At 44.7% G+C, this 19,808-nt stretch overlaps 1 protein-coding gene across 1 annotated transcript in view; it reads left to right on the plus strand.

The window, feature by feature from the left end:
- Positions 1-19,808, plus strand: part of LOC123880526 (titin) — a 142,530-nt gene that overhangs the window by 89,346 nt on the left and 33,376 nt on the right. Inside the window, exons 36-47 of the mRNA XM_045928674.1 lie at positions 278-4,218; positions 4,402-4,551; positions 4,864-5,475; positions 5,788-6,399; positions 6,712-7,323; positions 7,528-8,767; positions 10,154-12,659; positions 14,217-17,640; positions 17,800-17,949; positions 18,262-18,411; positions 18,724-18,873; positions 19,186-19,797. Coding sequence (XP_045784630.1) covers positions 278-4,218; positions 4,402-4,551; positions 4,864-5,475; positions 5,788-6,399; positions 6,712-7,323; positions 7,528-8,767; positions 10,154-12,659; positions 14,217-17,640; positions 17,800-17,949; positions 18,262-18,411; positions 18,724-18,873; positions 19,186-19,797 — 14,159 coding nt within the window. The remainder of the gene's footprint in view (positions 1-277; positions 4,219-4,401; positions 4,552-4,863; positions 5,476-5,787; positions 6,400-6,711; positions 7,324-7,527; positions 8,768-10,153; positions 12,660-14,216; positions 17,641-17,799; positions 17,950-18,261; positions 18,412-18,723; positions 18,874-19,185; positions 19,798-19,808) is intronic.

Consider the following 19,808-nt stretch of genomic DNA (forward strand, 5'->3'; position numbering starts at 1 on the left):
TCTAGCCCTATAAACTAGAACTAAACATTACATAATACTATTACAGTCAAAGACCCTATGTGTATGTGTAATGGCACAACTGTGATGTGCCAAAGCGTTAACGGGGATCATTTAATACTTTATTTTTGAATCAAAGTCCAAGATTTTCAATACATGGATGGAGTGGAAATAAACTAACTTAATAATATAGCGCACCTATTTTGTCATAACATTGTCATCAACATCTAGGACATGATGATGTATTAAAAAGATAAAGAAACAATGACTTTAATTTCAGAAGAAGACCGTCTTCATTCTATTTCACCTAAATCATCAGATGTAGAGGAAACTGAAGAAATTGTAACCAAGTTTATACAAGCTCCTGGGCAAAGCGAACCTGTGCAAATTAAAACCAAAAGAACGATATTAAGAAACAAGAAAAGAACAAAAGGTCATGACGGTGATATTGTGATAGAAGAAACGATAGACGATGACGTCGGTATCCAACCCAAAATTGATTTATATCATGAAGTCCAAATAGAAGAATACGAAGGGGAAGACTTGTCAAACAATGAAACTTCAGACAGAAGCATGGTTGAATTACCAGAAGAACATCTTAAAATACCTAAGATGCTAACTGGAGTATGCATTGAAGAAATGAAAGAGGACGAAATAAAACCTAAGGAAGTTACAGTTAGTATAGTTAAAACTGAAACTGGGGAGACTAAGACGGTGAAAACCACTAAACGCGTTATCAAGACAGATAAAGGTAAAAAGAAAGAAGCCACTGAGATAATAATTACTGAGCAGGACGGCGAAGTACCAATAGCAACTGTAACGGTCAGAGAAGATACGGTACCAGACGAAGACAAACAAGTTGAGATTGTCGAGCTACCAGAGGAGACTACCTTTGAAGAAATCGAGACTCCTGAAGGTAAGCGCACGGTAAAGAAAACGACAAAACGCCGCACTATCAAAAAGTTAGCTCCGAAAGCAGTAACATCGCACACCGAACAAGAAGACGAAAAGACACCTGTTGTCACAGAACACACTACACAAGAACCCACTGACGAAACACTCACACCTTTCGATGACACAATTATGTCCGAAAACGCCAAGGTGATCGAAGAGCTACCTGAGGACGTCCAAGTCACTGAAGTCAAGACTGAAACTGGTGAAACAAAGAAGATTAAAACTACTAAACGAATAACCAAGAAAGACAAAGGTAAAACGAAAGAGGTCACTGAGACAGTCACTGTGGAAATGGACGGCGAAGTACCAATCACAACCGTAATGGTCAGAGAAGATACGGTACCAGACGAAGCGGAAGACAAACCGGTTGAGATTGTCGAGCTACCAGAGGAGACTACCTTTGAAGAAATCGAGACTCCTGAAGGTAAGCGCACGGTAAAGAAAACGACTAAACGCCGCACTATCAAAAAGTTAGCTCCAAAAGCAGTTACATCGCACACTGAACAAGAAGACGACAAGACACCTGTTGTCACAGAACACACCACACAAGAACCCACTGACGAAGCACTCACACCTTTCGATGACACAATTATGCCCGAAAATGCCAAGGTGGTCGAAGAGCTACCTGAGGACGTTCAAGTCACTGAAGTCAAGACTGAAACTGGTGAAACAAAGAAGATTAAAACTACTAAACGAATAACCAAGAAAGACAAAGGTAAAACGAAAGAAGTCACTGAGATAGTCACTGTGGAAATGGACGGCGAAATACCAATCACAACTGTAACGGTCAGAGAAGATACGGTACCAGACGAAGCGGAAGACAAACCGGTTGAGATTGTCGAGCTGCCAGAGGAGACTACCTTTGAAGAAATCGAGACTCCTGAAGGTAAACGCACGGTAAGGAAAACGACTAAACGCCGCACTATCAAAAAGTTAGCTCCAAAAGCAGTAACATCGCACACTGAACAAGAAGACGACAAGACACCTGTTGTCACAGAACGCACTACACAAGAACCCACTGACGAAACACTCACATCTTTCGATGACACAATTATGCCCGAAAACGCCAAGGTGGTCGAAGAGCTACCTGAGGACGTTCAAGTCACTGAAGTCAAGACTGAAACTGGTGAAACAAAGAAGATTAAAACTACTAAACGAATAACCAAGAAAGACAAAGGTAAAACGAAAGAGGTCACTGAGACAGTCACTGTGGAAATGGACGGCGAAGTACCAATCACAACTGTAACGGTCACAGAAGACACGGTACCAGACGAAGCGGAGGACAAACCGGTTGAGATTGTCGAACTACCAGAGGAGACTACCTTTGAAGAAATCGAGACTCCTGAAGGTAAGCGCACGGTAAGGAAAACGACTAAACGCCGCACTATCAAAAAGTTAGCTCCAAAAGCAGTTACATCGCACACTGAACAAGAAGACGACAAGACACCTGTTGTCACAGAACACACCACACAAGAACCCACTGACGAAGCACTCACACCTTTCGATGACACAATTATGCCCGAAAACGCCAAGGTGGTCGAAGAGCTACCTGAGGACGTTCAAGTCACTGAAGTCAAGACTGAAACTGGAGAAACAAAGAAGATTAAAACTACTAAACGAATAACCAAGAAAGACAAAGGTAAAACGAAAGAGGTCACTGAGACAGTCACTGTGGAAATGGACGGCGAAGTACCAATCACAACTGTAACGGTCACAGAAGACACGGTACCAGACGAAGCGGAAGACAAACCGGTTGAGATTGTCGAACTACCAGAGGAGACTACCTTTGAAGAAATCGAGACTCCTGAAGGTAAGCGCACGGTAAGGAAAACGACTAAACGCCGCACTATCAAAAAGTTAGCTCCAAAAGCAGTTACATCGCACACTGAACAAGAAGACGACAAGACACCTGTTGTCACAGAACACACCACACAAGAACCCACTGACGAAGCACTCACACCTTTCGATGACACAATTATGCCCGAAAATGCCAAGGTGGTCGAAGAGCTACCTGAGGACGTTCAAGTCACTGAAGTCAAGAATGAAACTGGTGAAACAAAGAAGATTAAAACTACTAAACGAATAACCAAGAAAGACAAGGGTAAAACGAAAGAGGTCACTGAGACAGTCACTGTGCAAATGGACGGTGAAGTACCAATCACAACCGTAACGGTCAGAGAAGATACGGTACCAGACGAAGCGGAAGACAAACCGGTTGAGATTGTCGAGCTGCCAGAGGAGACTACCTTTGAAGAAATCGAGACTCCTGAAGGTAAGCGCACGGTAAGGAAAACGACTAAACGCCGCACTATCAAAAAGTTAGCTCCAAAAGCAGTTACATCGCACACTGAACAAGAAGACGACAAGACACCTGTTGTCACAGAACACACCACACAAGAACCCACTGACGAAGCACTCACACCTTTCGATGACACAATTATGTCCGAAAACACCAAGGTGATCGAAGAGCTACCTGAGGACGTCCAAGTCACTGAAGTCAAGACTGAAACTGGTGAAACAAAGAAGATTAAAACTACTAAACGAATAACCAAGAAAGACAAAGGTAAAACGAAAGAGGTCACTGAGACAGTCACTGTGGAAATGGACGGCGAAGTACCAATCACAACCGAAACGGTCAGAGAAGATACGGTACCAGACGAAGCGGAAGACAAACCGGTTGAGATTGTCGAGCTGCCAGAGGAGACTACCTTTGAAGAAATCGAGACTCCTGAAGGTAAGCGCACGGTAAGGAAAACGACTAAACGCCGCACTATCAAAAAGTTAGCTCCAAAAGCAGTTACATCGTACACTGAACAAGAAGACGACAAGACACCTGTTGTCACAGAACACACCACACAAGAACCCACTGACGAAGCACTCACACCTTTCGATGACACAATTATGCCCGAAAATGCCAAGGTGGTCGAAGAGCTACCTGAGGACGTTCAAGTCACTGAAGTCAAGACTGAAACTGGTGAAACAAAGAAGATTAAAACTACTAAACGAATAACCAAGAAAGACAAGGGTAAAACGAAAGAGGTCACTGAGACAGTCACTGTGGAATTGGACGGTGAAGTACCAATCACAACCGTAACAGTCAGAGAAGATACGGTACCAGACGAAGCGGAAGACAAACCGGTTGAGATTGTCGAGCTACCAGAGGAAACTACCTTTGAAGAAATCGAGACTCCTGAAGGTAAGCGCACGGTAAGGAAAACGACTAAACGCCGCACTATCAAAAAGTTAGCTCCAAAAGCAGTTACATCGCACACTGAACAAGAAGACGACAAGACACCTGTTGTCACAGAACACACCACACAAGAACCCACTGACGAAGCACTCACACCTTTCGATGACACAATTATGCCCGAAAATGCCAAGGTGGTCGAAGAGCTACCTGAGGACGTTCAAGTCACTGAAGTCAAGACTGAAACTGGTGAAACAAAGAAGATTAAAACTACTAAACGAATAACCAAGAAAGACAAAGGTAAAACGAAAGAGGTCACTGAGACAGTCACTGTGGAAATGGACGGCGAAGTACCAATCACAACTGTAACGGTCACAGAAGACACGGTACCAGACGAAGCGGAGGACAAACCGGTTGAGATTGTCGAACTACCAGAGGAGACTACCTTTGAAGAAATCGAGACTCCTGAAGGTAAGCGCACGGTAAGGAAAACGACTAAACGCCGCACTATCAAAAAGTTAGCTCCAAAAGCAGTTACATCGCACACTGAACAAGAAGACGACAAGACACCTGTTGTCACAGAACACACCACACAAGAACCCACTGACGAAGCACTCACACCTTTCGATGACACAATTATGCCCGAAAACGCCAAGGTGGTCGAAGAGCTACCTGAGGACGTTCAAGTCACTGAAGTCAAGACTGAAACTGGAGAAACAAAGAAGATTAAAACTACTAAACGAATAACCAAGAAAGACAAAGGTAAAACGAAAGAGGTCACTGAGACAGCCACTGTGGAAATGGACGGCAAAGTACCAATCACAACTGTAACGGTCACAGAAGACACGGTACCAGACGAAGCGGAAGACAAACCGGTTGAGATTGTCGAACTACCAGAGGAGACTACCTTTGAAGAAATCGAGACTCCTGAAGGTAAGCGCACGGTAAGGAAAACGACTAAACGCCGCACTATCAAAAAGTTAGCTCCAAAAGCAGTTACATCGCACACTGAACAAGAAGACGACAAGACACCTGTTGTCACAGAACACACCACACAAGAACCCACTGACGAAGCACTCACACCTTTCGATGACACAATTATGCCCGAAAATGCCAAGGTGGTCGAAGAGCTACCTGAGGACGTTCAAGTCACTGAAGTCAAGGCTGAAACTGGTGAAACAAAGAAGATTAAAACTACTAAACGAATAACCAAGAAAGACAAGGGTAAAACGAAAGAGGTCACTGAGACAGTCACTGTGGAAATGGACGGTGAAGTACCAATCACAACCGTAACGGTCAGAGAAGATACGGTACCAGACGAAGCGGAAGACAAACCGGTTGAGATTGTCGAGCTGCCAGAGGAGACTACCTTTGAAGAAATCGAGACTCCTGAAGGTAAGCGCACGGTAAGGAAAACGACTAAACGCCGCACTATCAAAAAGTTAGCTCCAAAAGCAGTTACATCGCACACTGAACAAGAAGACGACAAGACACCTGTTGTCACAGAACACACCACACAAGAACCCACTGACGAAGCACTCACACCTTTCGATGACACAATTATGCCCGAAAATGCCAAGGTGGTCGAAGAGCTACCTGAGGACGTTCAAGTCACTGAAGTCAAGACTGAAACTGGTGAAATAAAGAAGATTAAAACTACTAAACGAATATCCAAGAAAGACAAAGGTAAGACGAAAGAGGTCACTGAGACAGTCACTGTGGAAATGGACGGTGAAGTACCAATCACAACCGTAACGGTCAGAGAAGATACGGTACCAGACGAAGCGGAAGACAAACCGGTTGAGATTGTCGAGCTACCAGAGGAAACTACCTTTGAAGAAATCGAGACTCCTGAAGGTAAGCGCACGGTAAGGAAAACGACTAAACGCCGCACTATCAAAAATTTAGCTCCAAAAGCAGTAACATCGCACACTGAACAAGAAGACGACAAGACACCTGTTGTCACAGAACACACTAAACAAGAACCCACTGACGAAACACTCACATCTTTCGATGACACAATTATGCCCGAAAACGCCAAGGTGGTCGAAGAGCTACCTGAGGACGTTCAAGTCACTGAAGTCAAGACTGAAACTGGTGAAACAAAGAAGATTAAAACTACTAAACGAATAACCAAGAAAGACAAAGGTAAAACGAAAGAGGTCACTGAGACAGTCACTGTGGAAATGGACGGCGAAGTACCAATCACAACTGTAACGGTCACAGAAGACACGGTACCAGACGAAGCGGAGGACAAACCGGTTGAGATTGTCGAACTACCAGAGGAGACTACCTTTGAAGAAATCGAGACTCCTGAAGGTAAGCGCACGGTAAGGAAAACGACTAAACGCCGCACTATCAAAAAGTTAGCTCCAAAAGCAGTTACATCGCACACTGAACAAGAAGACGACAAGACAACTGTTGTCACAGAACACACTACACAAGAACCCACTGACGAAACACTCACACCTTTCGATGACACAATTATGCCCGAAAACGCCAAGGTGGTCGAAGAGCTACCTGAGGACGTTCAAGTCACTGAAGTCAAGACTGAAACTGGTGAAACAAAGAAGATTAAAACTACTAAACGAATAACCAAGAAAGACAAAGGTAAAACGAAAGAGGTCACTGAGACAGTCACTGTGGAAATGGACGGTGAAGTACCAATCACAACCGTAACGGTCAGAGAAGATACGGTACCAGACGAAGCGGAAGACAAACCGGTTGAGATTGTCGAGCTACCAGAGGAAACTACCTTTGAAGAAATCGAGACTCCTGAAGGTAAGCGCACGGTAAGGAAAACGACTAAACGCCGCACTATCAAAAAGTTAGCTCCAAAAGCAGTTACATCGCACACTGAACAAGAAGACGACAAGACACCTGTTGTCACAGAACACACTACACAAGAACCCACTGACGAAACACTCACATCTTTCGATGACACAATTATGCCCGAAAACGCCAAGGTGGTCGAAGAGCTACCTGAGGACGTTCAAGTCACTGAAGTCAAGACTGAAACTGGAGAAACAAAGAAGATTAAAACTACTAAACGAATAACCAAGAAAGACAAAGGTAAAACGAAAGAGGTCACTGAGACAGTCACTGTGGAAATGGACGGCGAAGTACCAATCACAACTGTAACGGTCACAGAAGACACGGTACCAGACGAAGCGGAAGACAAACCGGTTGAGATTGTCGAACTACCAGAGGAGACTACCTTTGAAGAAATCGAGACTCCTAAAGGTAAGCGCACGGTAAGGAAAACGACTAAACGCCGCACTATCAAAAAGTTAGCTCCAAAAGCAGTTACATCGCACACTGAACAAGAAGACGACAAGACACCTGTTGTCACAGAACACACTACACAAGAACCCACTGACGAAACACTCACACCTTTCGATGACACAATTATGCCCGAAAACGCCAAGGTGGTCGAAGAGCTACCTGAGGACGTTCAAGTCACTGAAGTAAAGACTGAAACTGGTGAAACAAAGAAGATTAAAACTTCTAAAAGAATATCCAAGAAAGACAAAGGTAAAACGAAAGAGGTCACTGAGACAGTCACTGTGGAAATGGACGGCGAAGTACCAATCACAACTGTAACGGTCACAGAAGACACGGTACCAGACGAAGCGGAGGACAAACCGGTTGAGATTGTCGAACTACCAGAGGAGACTACCTTTGAAGAAATCGAGACTCCTAAAGGTAAGCGCACGGTAAGGAAAACGACTAAACGCCGCACTATCAAAAAGTTAGCTCCAAAAGCAGTTACATCGCACACTGAACAAGAAGACGACAAGACACCTGTTGTCACAGAACACACTACACAAGAACCCACTGACGAAACACTCACACCTTTCGATGACACAATTATGCCCGAAAACGCCAAGGTGGTCGAAGAGCTACCTGAGGACGTTCAAGTCACTGAAGTAAAGACTGAAACTGGTGAAACAAAGAAGATTAAAACTACTAAACGAATAACCAAGAAAGACAAAGGTAAAACGAAAGAGGTCACTGAGACAGTCACTGTGGAAATGGACGGCGAAGTACCAATCACAACTGTAACGGTCAGAGAAGATACGGTACCAGACGAAGAGGAAGACAAACCGGTTGAGATTGTCGAGCTACCAGACGAGACTACCTTTGAAGAAATCGAGACTCCTGAAGGTAAGCGCACGGTAAGGAAAACGACTAAACGCCGCACTATCAAAAAGTTAGCTCCAAAAGCAGTTACATCGCACACTGAACAAGAAGACGACAAGACACCTGTTGTCACAGAACACACTACACAAGAACCCACTGACGAAACACTCACACCTTTCGATGACACAATTATGCCCGAAAACGCCAAGGTGGTCGAAGAGCTACCTGAGGACGTTCAAGTCACTGAAGTCAAGACTGAAACTGGTGAAACAAAGAAGATTAAAACTACTAAACGAATAACCAAGAAAGACAAAGGTAAAAAGAAAGAGGTCACTGAGACAGTCACTGTGGAAATGGACGGCGAAGTACCAATCACAACTGTAACGGTCACAGAAGACACGGTACCAGACGAAGCGGAAGACAAACCGGTTGAGATTGTCGAACTACCAGAGGAGACTACCTTTGAAGAAATCGAGACTCCTGAAGGTAAGCGCACGGTAAGGAAAACGACTAAACGCCGCACTATCAAAAATTTAGCTCCAAAAGCAGTTACATCGCACACTGAACAAGAAGACGACAAGACACCTGTTGTCACAGAACACACTACACAAGAACCCACTGACGAAACACTCACACCTTTCGATGACACATTTATGCTCGAAAACGCCAAGGTGGTCGAAGAGCTACCTGAGGACGTTCAAGTCACTGAAGTAAAGACTGAAATTGGTGAAACAAAGAAGATTAAAACTACTAAACGAATATCCAAGAAAGACAAAGGTAAAACGAAAGAGGTCACTGAGACAGTCACTGTGGAAATGGACGGCGAAGTACCAATCACAACTGTAACGGTCAGAGAAGATACGGTACCAGACGAAGCGGAAGACAAACCGGTTGAGATTGTCGAGCTACCAGACGAGACTACCTTTGAAGAAATCGAGACTCCTGAAGGTAAGCGCACGGTAAGGAAAACGACTAAACGCCGCACTATCAAAAAGTTAGCTCCAAAAGCAGTTACATCGCACACTGAACAAGAAGACGACAAGACACCTGTTGTCACAGAACACACTACACAAGAACCCACTGATGAAACACTCACACCTTTCGATGACACAATTATGCCCGAAAACGCCAAGGTGGTCGAAGAGCTACCTGAGGACGTTCAAGTCACTGAAGTCAAGACTGAAACTGGAGAAACAAAGAAGATTAAAACTACTAAACGAATAACCAAGAAAGACAAAGGTAAAACGAAAGAGGTCACTGAGACAGTCACTGTGGAAATGGACGGCGAAGTACCAATCACAACTGTAACGGTCAGAGAAGATACGGTACCAGACGAAGCGGAAGACAAACCGGTTGAGATTGTCGAGCTACCAGACGAGACTACCTTTGAAGAAATCGAGACTCCTGAAGGTAAGCGCACGGTAAGGAAAACGACTAAACGCCGCACTATCAAAAAGTTAGCTCCAAAAGCAGTTACATCGCACACTGAACAAGAAGACGACAAGACACCTGTTGTCACAGAACACACTACACACGAACCCACTGACGAAACACTCACACCTTTCGATGACACAATTATACCCGAAAACGCCAAGGTGGTCGAAGAGCTACCTGAGGACGTTCAAGTCACTGAAGTAAAGACTGAAACTGGTGAAACAAAGAAGATTAAAACTTCTAAACGAATATCCAAGAAAGACAAAGGTAAAACGAAAGAGGTCACTGAGACAGTCACTATGGAAATGGACGGCGAAGTACCAATCACAACTGTAACGGTCACAGAAGACACGGTACCAAACGAAGCGGAAGACAAACCGGTTGAGATTGTCGAGCTACCAGAGGAGACTACCTTTGAAGAAATCGAGACTCCTGAAGGTAAGCGCACGGTAAGGAAAACGACTAAACGCCGCACTATCAAAAAGTTAGCTCCAAAAGCAGTTACATCGCACACTGAACAAGAAGACGACAAGACACCTGTTGTCACAGAACACACTACACAAGAACCCACTGACGAAACACTCACACCTTTCGATGACACAATTATGCCCGAAAACGCCAAGGTGGTCGAAGAGCTACCTGAGGACGTTCAAGTCACTGAAGTCAAGACTGAAACTGGAGAAACAAAGAAGATTAAAACTACTAAACGAATAACCAAGAAAGACAAAGGTAAAACGAAAGAGGTCACTGAGACAGTCACTGTGGAAATGGACGGCGAAGTACCAATCACAACTGTAACGGTCACAGAAGATACGGTACCAGACGAAGCGGAAGACAAACCGGTTGAGATTGTCGAACTACCAGAGGAGACTACCTTTGAAGAAATCGAGACTCCTGAAGGTAAGCGCACGGTAAAGAAAACGACTAAACGCCGCACTATCAAAAAGTTAGCTCCAAAAGCAGTTACATCGCACACCGAACAAGAAGACGACAAGACACCTGTTGTCACAGAACACACTACACAAGAACCCACTGACGAAACATTCACACCTTTCGATGACACAATTATGCCCGAAAACGCCAAGGTGGTCGAAGAGCTACCTGAGGACGTTCAAGTCACTGAAGTCAAGACTGAAACTGGCGAAACAAAGAAGATTAAAACTACTAAACGAATAACCAAGAAAGACAAAGGTAAAACGAAAGAGGTCACTGAGACAGTCACTGTGGAAATGGACGGCGAAGTACCAATCACAACTGTAACGGTCACAGAAGACACAGTATCAAACGAAGCGGAAGACAAACCGGTTGAGATTGTCGAACTACCAGAGGAGACTACCTTTGAAGAAATCGAGACTCCTGAAGGTAAGCGCACGGTAAGGAAAACGACTAAACGCCGCACTATCAAAAAGTTAGCTCCAAAAGCAGTTACATCGCACACTGAACAAGAAGACGACAAGACACCTGTTGTCACAGAACACACTACACAAGAACCCACTGACGAAACACTCACATCTTTCGATGACACAATTATGCCCGAAAACGCCAAGGTGGTCGAAGAGCTACCTGAGGACGTTCAAGTCACTGAAGTCAAGACTGAAACTGGCGAAACAAAGAAGATTAAAACTACTAAACGAATAACCAAGAAAGACAAAGGTAAGACGAAAGAGGTCACTGAGACAGTCACTGTGGAAATGGACGGCGAAGTACCAATCACAACTGTAACGGTCACAGAAGACACGGTACCAGACGAAGCGGAAGACAAACCGGTTGAGATTGTCGAACTACCAGAGGAGACTACCTTTGAAGAAATCGAGACTCCTGAAGGTAAGCGCACGGTAAGGAAAACGACTAAACGCCGCACTATCAAAAAGTTAGTTCCAAAAGCAGTTACATCGCACACTGAACAAGAAGACGACAAGACACCTGTTGTCACAGAACACACTACACAAGAACCCACTGACGAAACATTCACACCTTTCGATGACACAATTATGCCCGAAAACGCCAAGGTGGTCGAAGAGCTACCTGAGGACGTTCAAGTCACTGAAGTCAAGACTGAAACTGGTGAAACAAAGAAGATTAAAACTACTAAACGAATATCCAAGAAAGACAAAGGTAAGACGAAAGAGGTCACTGAGACAGTCACTGTGGAAATGGACGGCGAAGTACCAATCACAACTGTAACGGTCACAGAAGACACGGTACCAGACGAAGCGGAAGACAAACCGGTTGAGATTGTCGAACTACCAGAGGAGACTACCTTTGAAGAAATCGAGACTCCTGAAGGTAAGCGCACGGTAAGGAAAACGACTAAACGCCGCACTATCAAAAAGTTAGTTCCAAAAGCAGTTACATCGCACACTGAACAAGAAGACGACAAGACACCTGTTGTCACAGAACACACTACACAAGAACCCACTGACGAAACATTCACACCTTTCGATGACACAATTATGCCCGAAAACGCCAAGGTGGTCGAAGAGCTACCTGAGGACGTTCAAGTCACTGAAGTCAAGACTGAAACTGGTGAAACAAAGAAGATTAAAACTACTAAACGAATATCCAAGAAAGACAAAGGTAAGACGAAAGAGGTCACTGAGACAGTCACTGTGGAAATGGACGGCGAAGTACCAATCACAACCGTAACGGTCAGAGAAGATACGGTACCAGACGAAGCGGAAGACAAACCGGTTGAGATTGTTGAGCTACCAGAGGAGACTACCTTTGAAGAAATCGAGACTCCTGAAGGTAAGCGCACGGTAAGGAAAACGACTAAACGCCGCACTATCAAAAAGTTAGCTCCAAAAGCAGTTACATCGCACACTGAACAAGAAGACGACAATACACCTGTTGTCACAGAACACACTACACAAGAACCCACTGACGAAACACTCACACCTTTCGATGACACAATTATGCCCGAAAACGCCAAGGTGGTCGAAGAGCTACCTGAGGACGTTCAAGTCACTGAAGTCAAGACTGAAACTGGTGAAACAAAGAAGATTAAAACTACTAAACGAATATCCAAGAAAGACAAAGGTAAGACGAAAGAGGTCACTGAGACAGTCACTGTGGAAATGGACGGCGAAGTACCAATCACAACTGTAACGGTCACAGAAAACACGGTACCAGACGAAGCGGAAGACAAACCGGTTGAGATTGTCGAACTACCAGAGGAGACTACCTTTGAAGAAATCGAGACTCCTGAAGGTAAGCGCACGGTAAGGAAAACGACTAAACGCCGCACTATCAAAAAGTTAGCTCCAAAAGCAGTTACATCGCACACTGAACAAGAAGACGACAAGGCACCTGTTGTCACAGAACACACTACACAAGAACCCACTGACGAATTACTCACATCTTTCGATGACACAATTATGCCCGAAAACGCCAAGGTGGTCGAAGAGCTACCTGAGGACGTTCAAGTCACTGAAGTCAAGACTGAAACTGGTGAAACAAAGAAGATTAAAACTACTAAACGAATATCCAAGAAAGACAAAGGTAAAACGAAAGAGGTCACTGAGACAGTCACTGTGGTAATGGACGGCGAAGTACCAATCACAACTGTAACGGTCACAGAAAACACGGTACCAGACGAAGCGGAAGACAAACCGGTTGAGATTGTCGAACTACCAGAGGAGACTACCTTTGAAGAAATCGAGACTCCTGAAGGTAAGCGCACGGTAAGGAAAACGACTAAACGCCGCACTATCAAAAAGTTAGCTCCAAAAGCAGTTACATCGCACACTGAACAAGAAGACGACAAGACACCTGTTGTCACAGAACACACTACACAAGAACCCACTGACAAAACACTCACACCTTTCGATGACACAATTATGCCCGAAAACGCCAAGGTGGTCGAAGAGCTACCTGAGGACGTTCAAGTCACTGAAGTCAAGACTGAAACTGGTGAAACAAAGAAGATTAAAACTACTAAACGAATATCCAAGAAAGACAAAGGTAAAACGAAAGAGGTCACTGAGACAGTCACTGTGGAAATGGACGGCGAAGTACCAATGACAACTGTAACGGTCAGAGAAGATACGGTACCGGACGAAGCGGAAGACAAACCGGTTGAGATTGTCGAGCTACCAGAGGAGACTACCTTTGAAGAAATCGAGACTCCTGAAGGTAAGCGCACGGTAAGGAAAACGACTAAACGCCGCACTATCAAAAAGTTAGTTCCAAAAGCAGTTACATCGCACACTGAACAAGAAGACGACAAGACACCTGTTGTCACAGAACACACTACACAAGAACCCACTGACGAAACATTCACACCTTTCGATGACACAATTATGCCCGAAAACGCCAAGGTGGTCGAAGAGCTACCTGAGGACGTTCAAGTCACTGAAGTCAAGACTGAAACTGGTGAAACAAAGAAGATTAAAACTACTAAACGAATATCCAAGAAAGACAAAGGTAAGACGAAAGAGGTCACTGAGACAGTCACTGTGGAAATGGACGGCGAAGTACCAATCACAACTGTAACGGTCAGAGAAGACACGGTACCGGACGAAGCGGAAGACAAACCGGTTGAGATTGTCGAGCTACCAGAGGAGACTACCTTTGAAGAAATCGAGACTCCTGAAGGTAAGCGCACGGTAAGGAAAACGACTAAACGCCGCACTATCAAAAAGTTAGCTCCTAAAGCAGTTACATCGCACACTGAACAAGAAGACGACAAGACACCTGTTGTCACAGAACACACTACACAAGAACCCACTGACGAAACATTCACACCTTTCGATGACACAATTATGCCCGAAAACGCCAAGGTGGTCGAAGAGCTACCTGAGGACGTTCAAGTCACTGAAGTCAAGACTGAAACTGGTGAAACAAAGAAGATTAAAACTACTAAACGAATATCCAAGAAAGACAAAGGTAAGACGAAAGAGGTCACTGAGACAGTCACTGTGGAAATGGACGGCGAAGTACCAATCACAACTGTAACGGTCAGAGAAGACACGGTACCGGACGAAGCGGAAGACAAACCGGTTGAGATTGTCGAGCTACCAGAGGAGACTACCTTTGAAGAAATCGAGACTCCTGAAGGTAAGCGCACGGTAAGGAAAACGACTAAACGCCGCACTATCAAAAAGTTAGTTCCAAAAGCAGTTACATCGCACACTGAACAAGAAGACGACAAGACACCTGTTGTCACAGAACACACTACACAAGAACCCACTGACGAAACACTCACACCTTTCGATGACACAATTATGCCCGAAAACGCCAAGGTGGTCGAAGAGCTACCTGAGCACGTTCAAGTCACTGAAGTAAAGACTGAAACTGGTGAAACAAAGAAGATTAAAACTACTAAACGTATATCCAAGAAAGACAAAGGTAAAACGAAAGAGGTCACTGAGACAGTCACTGTGGTAATGGACGGCGAAGTACCAATCACAACTGTAACGGTCACAGAAGACACGGTACCAGACGAAGCGGAAGACAAACCGGTTGAGATTGTCGAACTACCAGAGGAGACTACCTTTGAAGAAATCGAGACTCCTGAAGGTAAGCGCACGGTAAAGAAAATGACTAAACGCCGCACTATCAAAAAGTTAGCTCCAAAAGCAGTTACATCGCACACCGAACAAGAAGACGACAAGACACCTGTTGTCACAGAACACACTACACAAGAACCCACTGACGAAACATTCACACCTTTCGATGACACAATTATGCCCGAAAACGCCAAGGTGGTCGAAGAGCTACCTGAGGACGTTCAAGTCACTGAAGTCAAGACTGAAACTGGTGAAACAAAGAAGATTAAAACTACTAAACGAATATCCAAGAAAGACAAAGGTAAGACGAAAGAGGTCACTGAGACAGTCACTGTGGAAATGGACGGCGAAGTACCAATCACAACTGTAACGGTCAGAGAAGACACGGTACCAGACGAAGCGGAAGACAAACCGGTTGAGATTGTCGAGCTACCAGAGGAGACTACCTTTGAAGAAATCGAGACTCCTGAAGGTAAGCGCACGGTAAGGAAAACGACTAAACGCCGCACTATCAAAAAGTTAGCTCCTAAAGCAGTTACATCGCACACTGAACAAGAAGACGACAAGACACCTGTTGTCACAGAACACACTACACAAGAACCCACTGACGAAACATTCACACCTTTCGATGACACAATTATGCCCGAAAACGCCAAGGTGGTCGAAGAGCTACCTGAGGACGTTCAAGTCACTGAAGTCAAGACTGAAACTGGTGAAACAAAGAAGATTAAAACTACTAAACGAATATCCAAGAAAGACAAAGGTAAGACGAAAGAGGTCACTGAGACAGTCACTGTGGAAATGGACGGCGAAGTACCAATCACAACTGTAACGGTCAGAGAAGACACGGTACCGGACGAAGCGGAAGACAAACCGGTTGAGATTGTCGAGCTACCAGAGGAGACTACCTTTGAAGAAATCGAGACTCCTGAAGGTAAGCGCACGGTAAGGAAAACGACTAAACGCCGCACTATCAAAAAGTTAGTTCCAAAAGCAGTTACATCGCACACTGAACAAGAAGACGACAAGACACCTGTTGTCACAGAACACACTACACAAGAACCCACTGACGAAACACTCACACCTTTCGATGACACAATTATGCCCGAAAACGCCAAGGTGGTCGAAGAGCTACCTGAGCACGTTCAAGTCACTGAAGTAAAGACTGAAACTGGTGAAACAAAGAAGATTAAAACTACTAAACGTATATCCAAGAAAGACAAAGGTAAAACGAAAGAGGTCACTGAGACAGTCACTGTGGAAATGGACGGCGAAGTACCAATCACAACTGTAACGGTCACAGAAGACACGGTACCAGACGAAGCGGAAGACAAACCGGTTGAGATTGTCGAACTACCAGAGGAGACTACCTTTGAAGAAATCGAGACTCCTGAAGGTAAGCGCACGGTAAAGAAAATGACTAAACGCCGCACTATCAAAAAGTTAGCTCCAAAAGCAGTTACATCGCACACCGAACAAGAAGACGACAAGACACCTGTTGTCACAGAACACACTACACAAGAACCCACTGACGAAACATTCACACCTTTCGATGACACAATTATGCCCGAAAACGCCAAGGTGGTCGAAGAGCTACCTGAGGACGTTCAAGTCACTGAAGTCAAGACTGAAACTGGTGAAACAAAGAAGATTAAAACTACTAAACGAATATCCAAGAAAGACAAAGGTAAGACGAAAGAGGTCACTGAGACAGTCACTGTGGAAATGGACGGCGAAGTACCAATCACAACTGTAACGGTCAGAGAAGACACGGTACCAGACGAAGCGGAAGACAAACCGGTTGAGATTGTCGAGCTACCAGAGGAGACTACCTTTGAAGAAATCGAGACTCCTGAAGGTAAGCGCACGGTAAGGAAAACGACTAAACGCCGCACTATCAAAAAGTTAGTTCCAAAAGCAGTTACATCGCACACTGAACAAGAAGACGACAAGACACCTGTTGTCACAGAACACACTACACAAGAACCCACTGACGAAACACTCACACCTTTCGATGACACAATTATGCCCGAAAACGCCAAGGTGGTCGAAGAGCTACCTGAGCACGTTCAAGTCACTGAAGTAAAGACTGAAATTGGTGAAACAAAGAAGATTAAAACTACTAAACGAATATCCAAGAAAGACAAAGGTAAGACGAAAGAGGTCACTGAGACAGTCACTGTGGAAATGGACGGCGAAGTACCAATCACAACTGTAACGGTCAGAGAAGACACGGTACCGGACGAAGCGGAAGACAAACCGGTTGAGATTGTCGAGCTACCAGAGGAGACTACCTTTGAAGAAATCGAGACTCCTGAAGGTAAGCGCACGGTAAGGAAAACGACTAAACGCCGCACTATCAAAAAGTTAGTTCCAAAAGCAGTTACATCGCACACTGAACAAGAAGACGACAAGACACCTGTTGTCACAGAACACACTACACAAGAACCCACTGACGAAACACTCACACCTTTCGATGACACAATTATGCCCGAAAACGCCAAGGTGGTCGAAGAGCTACCTGAGCACGTTCAAGTCACTGAAGTAAAGACTGAAACTGGTGAAACAAAGAAGATTAAAACTACTAAACGTATATCCAAGAAAGACAAAGGTAAAACGAAAGAGGTCACTGAGACAGTCACTGTGGAAATGGACGGCGAAGTACCAATCACAACTGTAACGGTCAGAGAAGACACGGTACCGGACGAAGCGGAAGACAAACCGGTTGAGATTGTCGAGCTACCAGAGGAGACTACCTTTGAAGAAATCGAGACTCCTGAAGGTAAGCGCACGGTAAGGAAAACGACTAAACGCCGCACTATCAAAAAGTTAGTTCCAAAAGCAGTTACATCGCACACCGAACAAGAAGACGACAAGACACCTGTTGTCACAGAACACACTACACAAGAACCCACTGACGAAACATTCACACCTTTCGATGACACAATTATGCCCGAAAACGCCAAGGTGGTCGAAGAGCTACCTGAGGACGTTCAAGTCACTGAAGTCAAGACTGAAACTGGTGAAACAAAGAAGATTAAAACTACTAAACGAATATCCAAGAAAGACAAAGGTAAGACGAAAGAGGTCACTGAGACAGTCACTGTGGAAATGGACGGCGAAGTACCAATCACAACTGTAACGGTCACAGAAGACACGGTACCAGACGAAGCGGAAGACAAACCGGTTGAGATTGTCGAACTACCAGAGGAGACTACCTTTGAAGAAATCGAGACTCCTGAAGGTAAGCGCACGGTAAGGAAAACGACTAAACGCCGCACTATCAAAAAGTTAGTTCCAAAAGCAGTTACATCGCACACTGAACAAGAAGACGACAAGACACCTGTTGTCACAGAACACACTACACAAGAACCCACTGACGAAACATTCACACCTTTCGATGACACAATTATGCCCGAAAACGCCAAGGTGGTCGAAGAGCTACCTGAGGACGTTCAAGTCACTGAAGTCAAGACTGAAACTGGTGAAACAAAGAAGATTAAAACTACTAAACGAATATCCAAGAAAGACAAAGGTAAGACGAAAGAGGTCACTGAGACAGTCACTGTGGAAATGGACGGCGAAGTACCAATCACAACTGTAACGGTCAGAGAAGACACGGTACCGGACGAAGCGGAAGACAAACCGGTTGAGATTGTCGAGCTACCAGAGGAGACTACCTTTGAAGAAATCGAGACTCCTGAAGGTAAGCGCACGGTAAGGAAAACGACTAAACGCCGCACTATCAAAAAGTTAGTTCCAAAAGCAGTTACATCGCACACTGAACAAGAAGACGACAAGACACCTGTTGTCACAGAACACACTACACAAGAACCCACTGACGAAACACTCACACCTTTCGATGACACAATTATGCCCGAAAACGCCAAGGTGGTCGAAGAGCTACCTGAGCACGTTCAAGTCACTGAAGTAAAGACTGAAACTGGTGAAACAAAGAAGATTAAAACTACTAAACGTATATCCAAGAAAGACAAAGGTAAAACGAAAGAGGTCACTGAGACAGTCACTGTGGTAATGGACGGCGAAGTACCAATCACAACTGTAACGGTCACAGAAGACACGGTACCAGACGAAGCGGAAGACAAACCGGTTGAGATTGTCGAACTACCAGAGGAGACTACCTTTGAAGAAATCGAGACTCCTGAAGGTAAGCGCACGGTAAAGAAAATGACTAAACGCCGCACTATCAAAAAGTTAGCTCCAAAAGCAGTTACATCGCACACCGAACAAGAAGACGACAAGACACCTGTTGTCACAGAACACACTACACAAGAACCCACTGACGAAACATTCACACCTTTCGATGACACAATTATGCCCGAAAACGCCAAGGTGGTCGAAGAGCTACCTGAGGACGTTCAAGTCACTGAAGTCAAGACTGAAACTGGTGAAACAAAGAAGATTAAAACTACTAAACGAATATCCAAGAAAGACAAAGGTAAGACGAAAGAGGTCACTGAGACAGTCACTGTGGAAATGGACGGCGAAGTACCAATCACAACTGTAACGGTCAGAGAAGACACGGTACCAGACGAAGCGGAAGACAAACCGGTTGAGATTGT

This window comes from Maniola jurtina, chromosome Z (assembly GCF_905333055.1).
Source record: "Maniola jurtina chromosome Z, ilManJurt1.1, whole genome shotgun sequence".
Taxonomy (NCBI): domain Eukaryota; kingdom Metazoa; phylum Arthropoda; class Insecta; order Lepidoptera; family Nymphalidae; genus Maniola; species Maniola jurtina.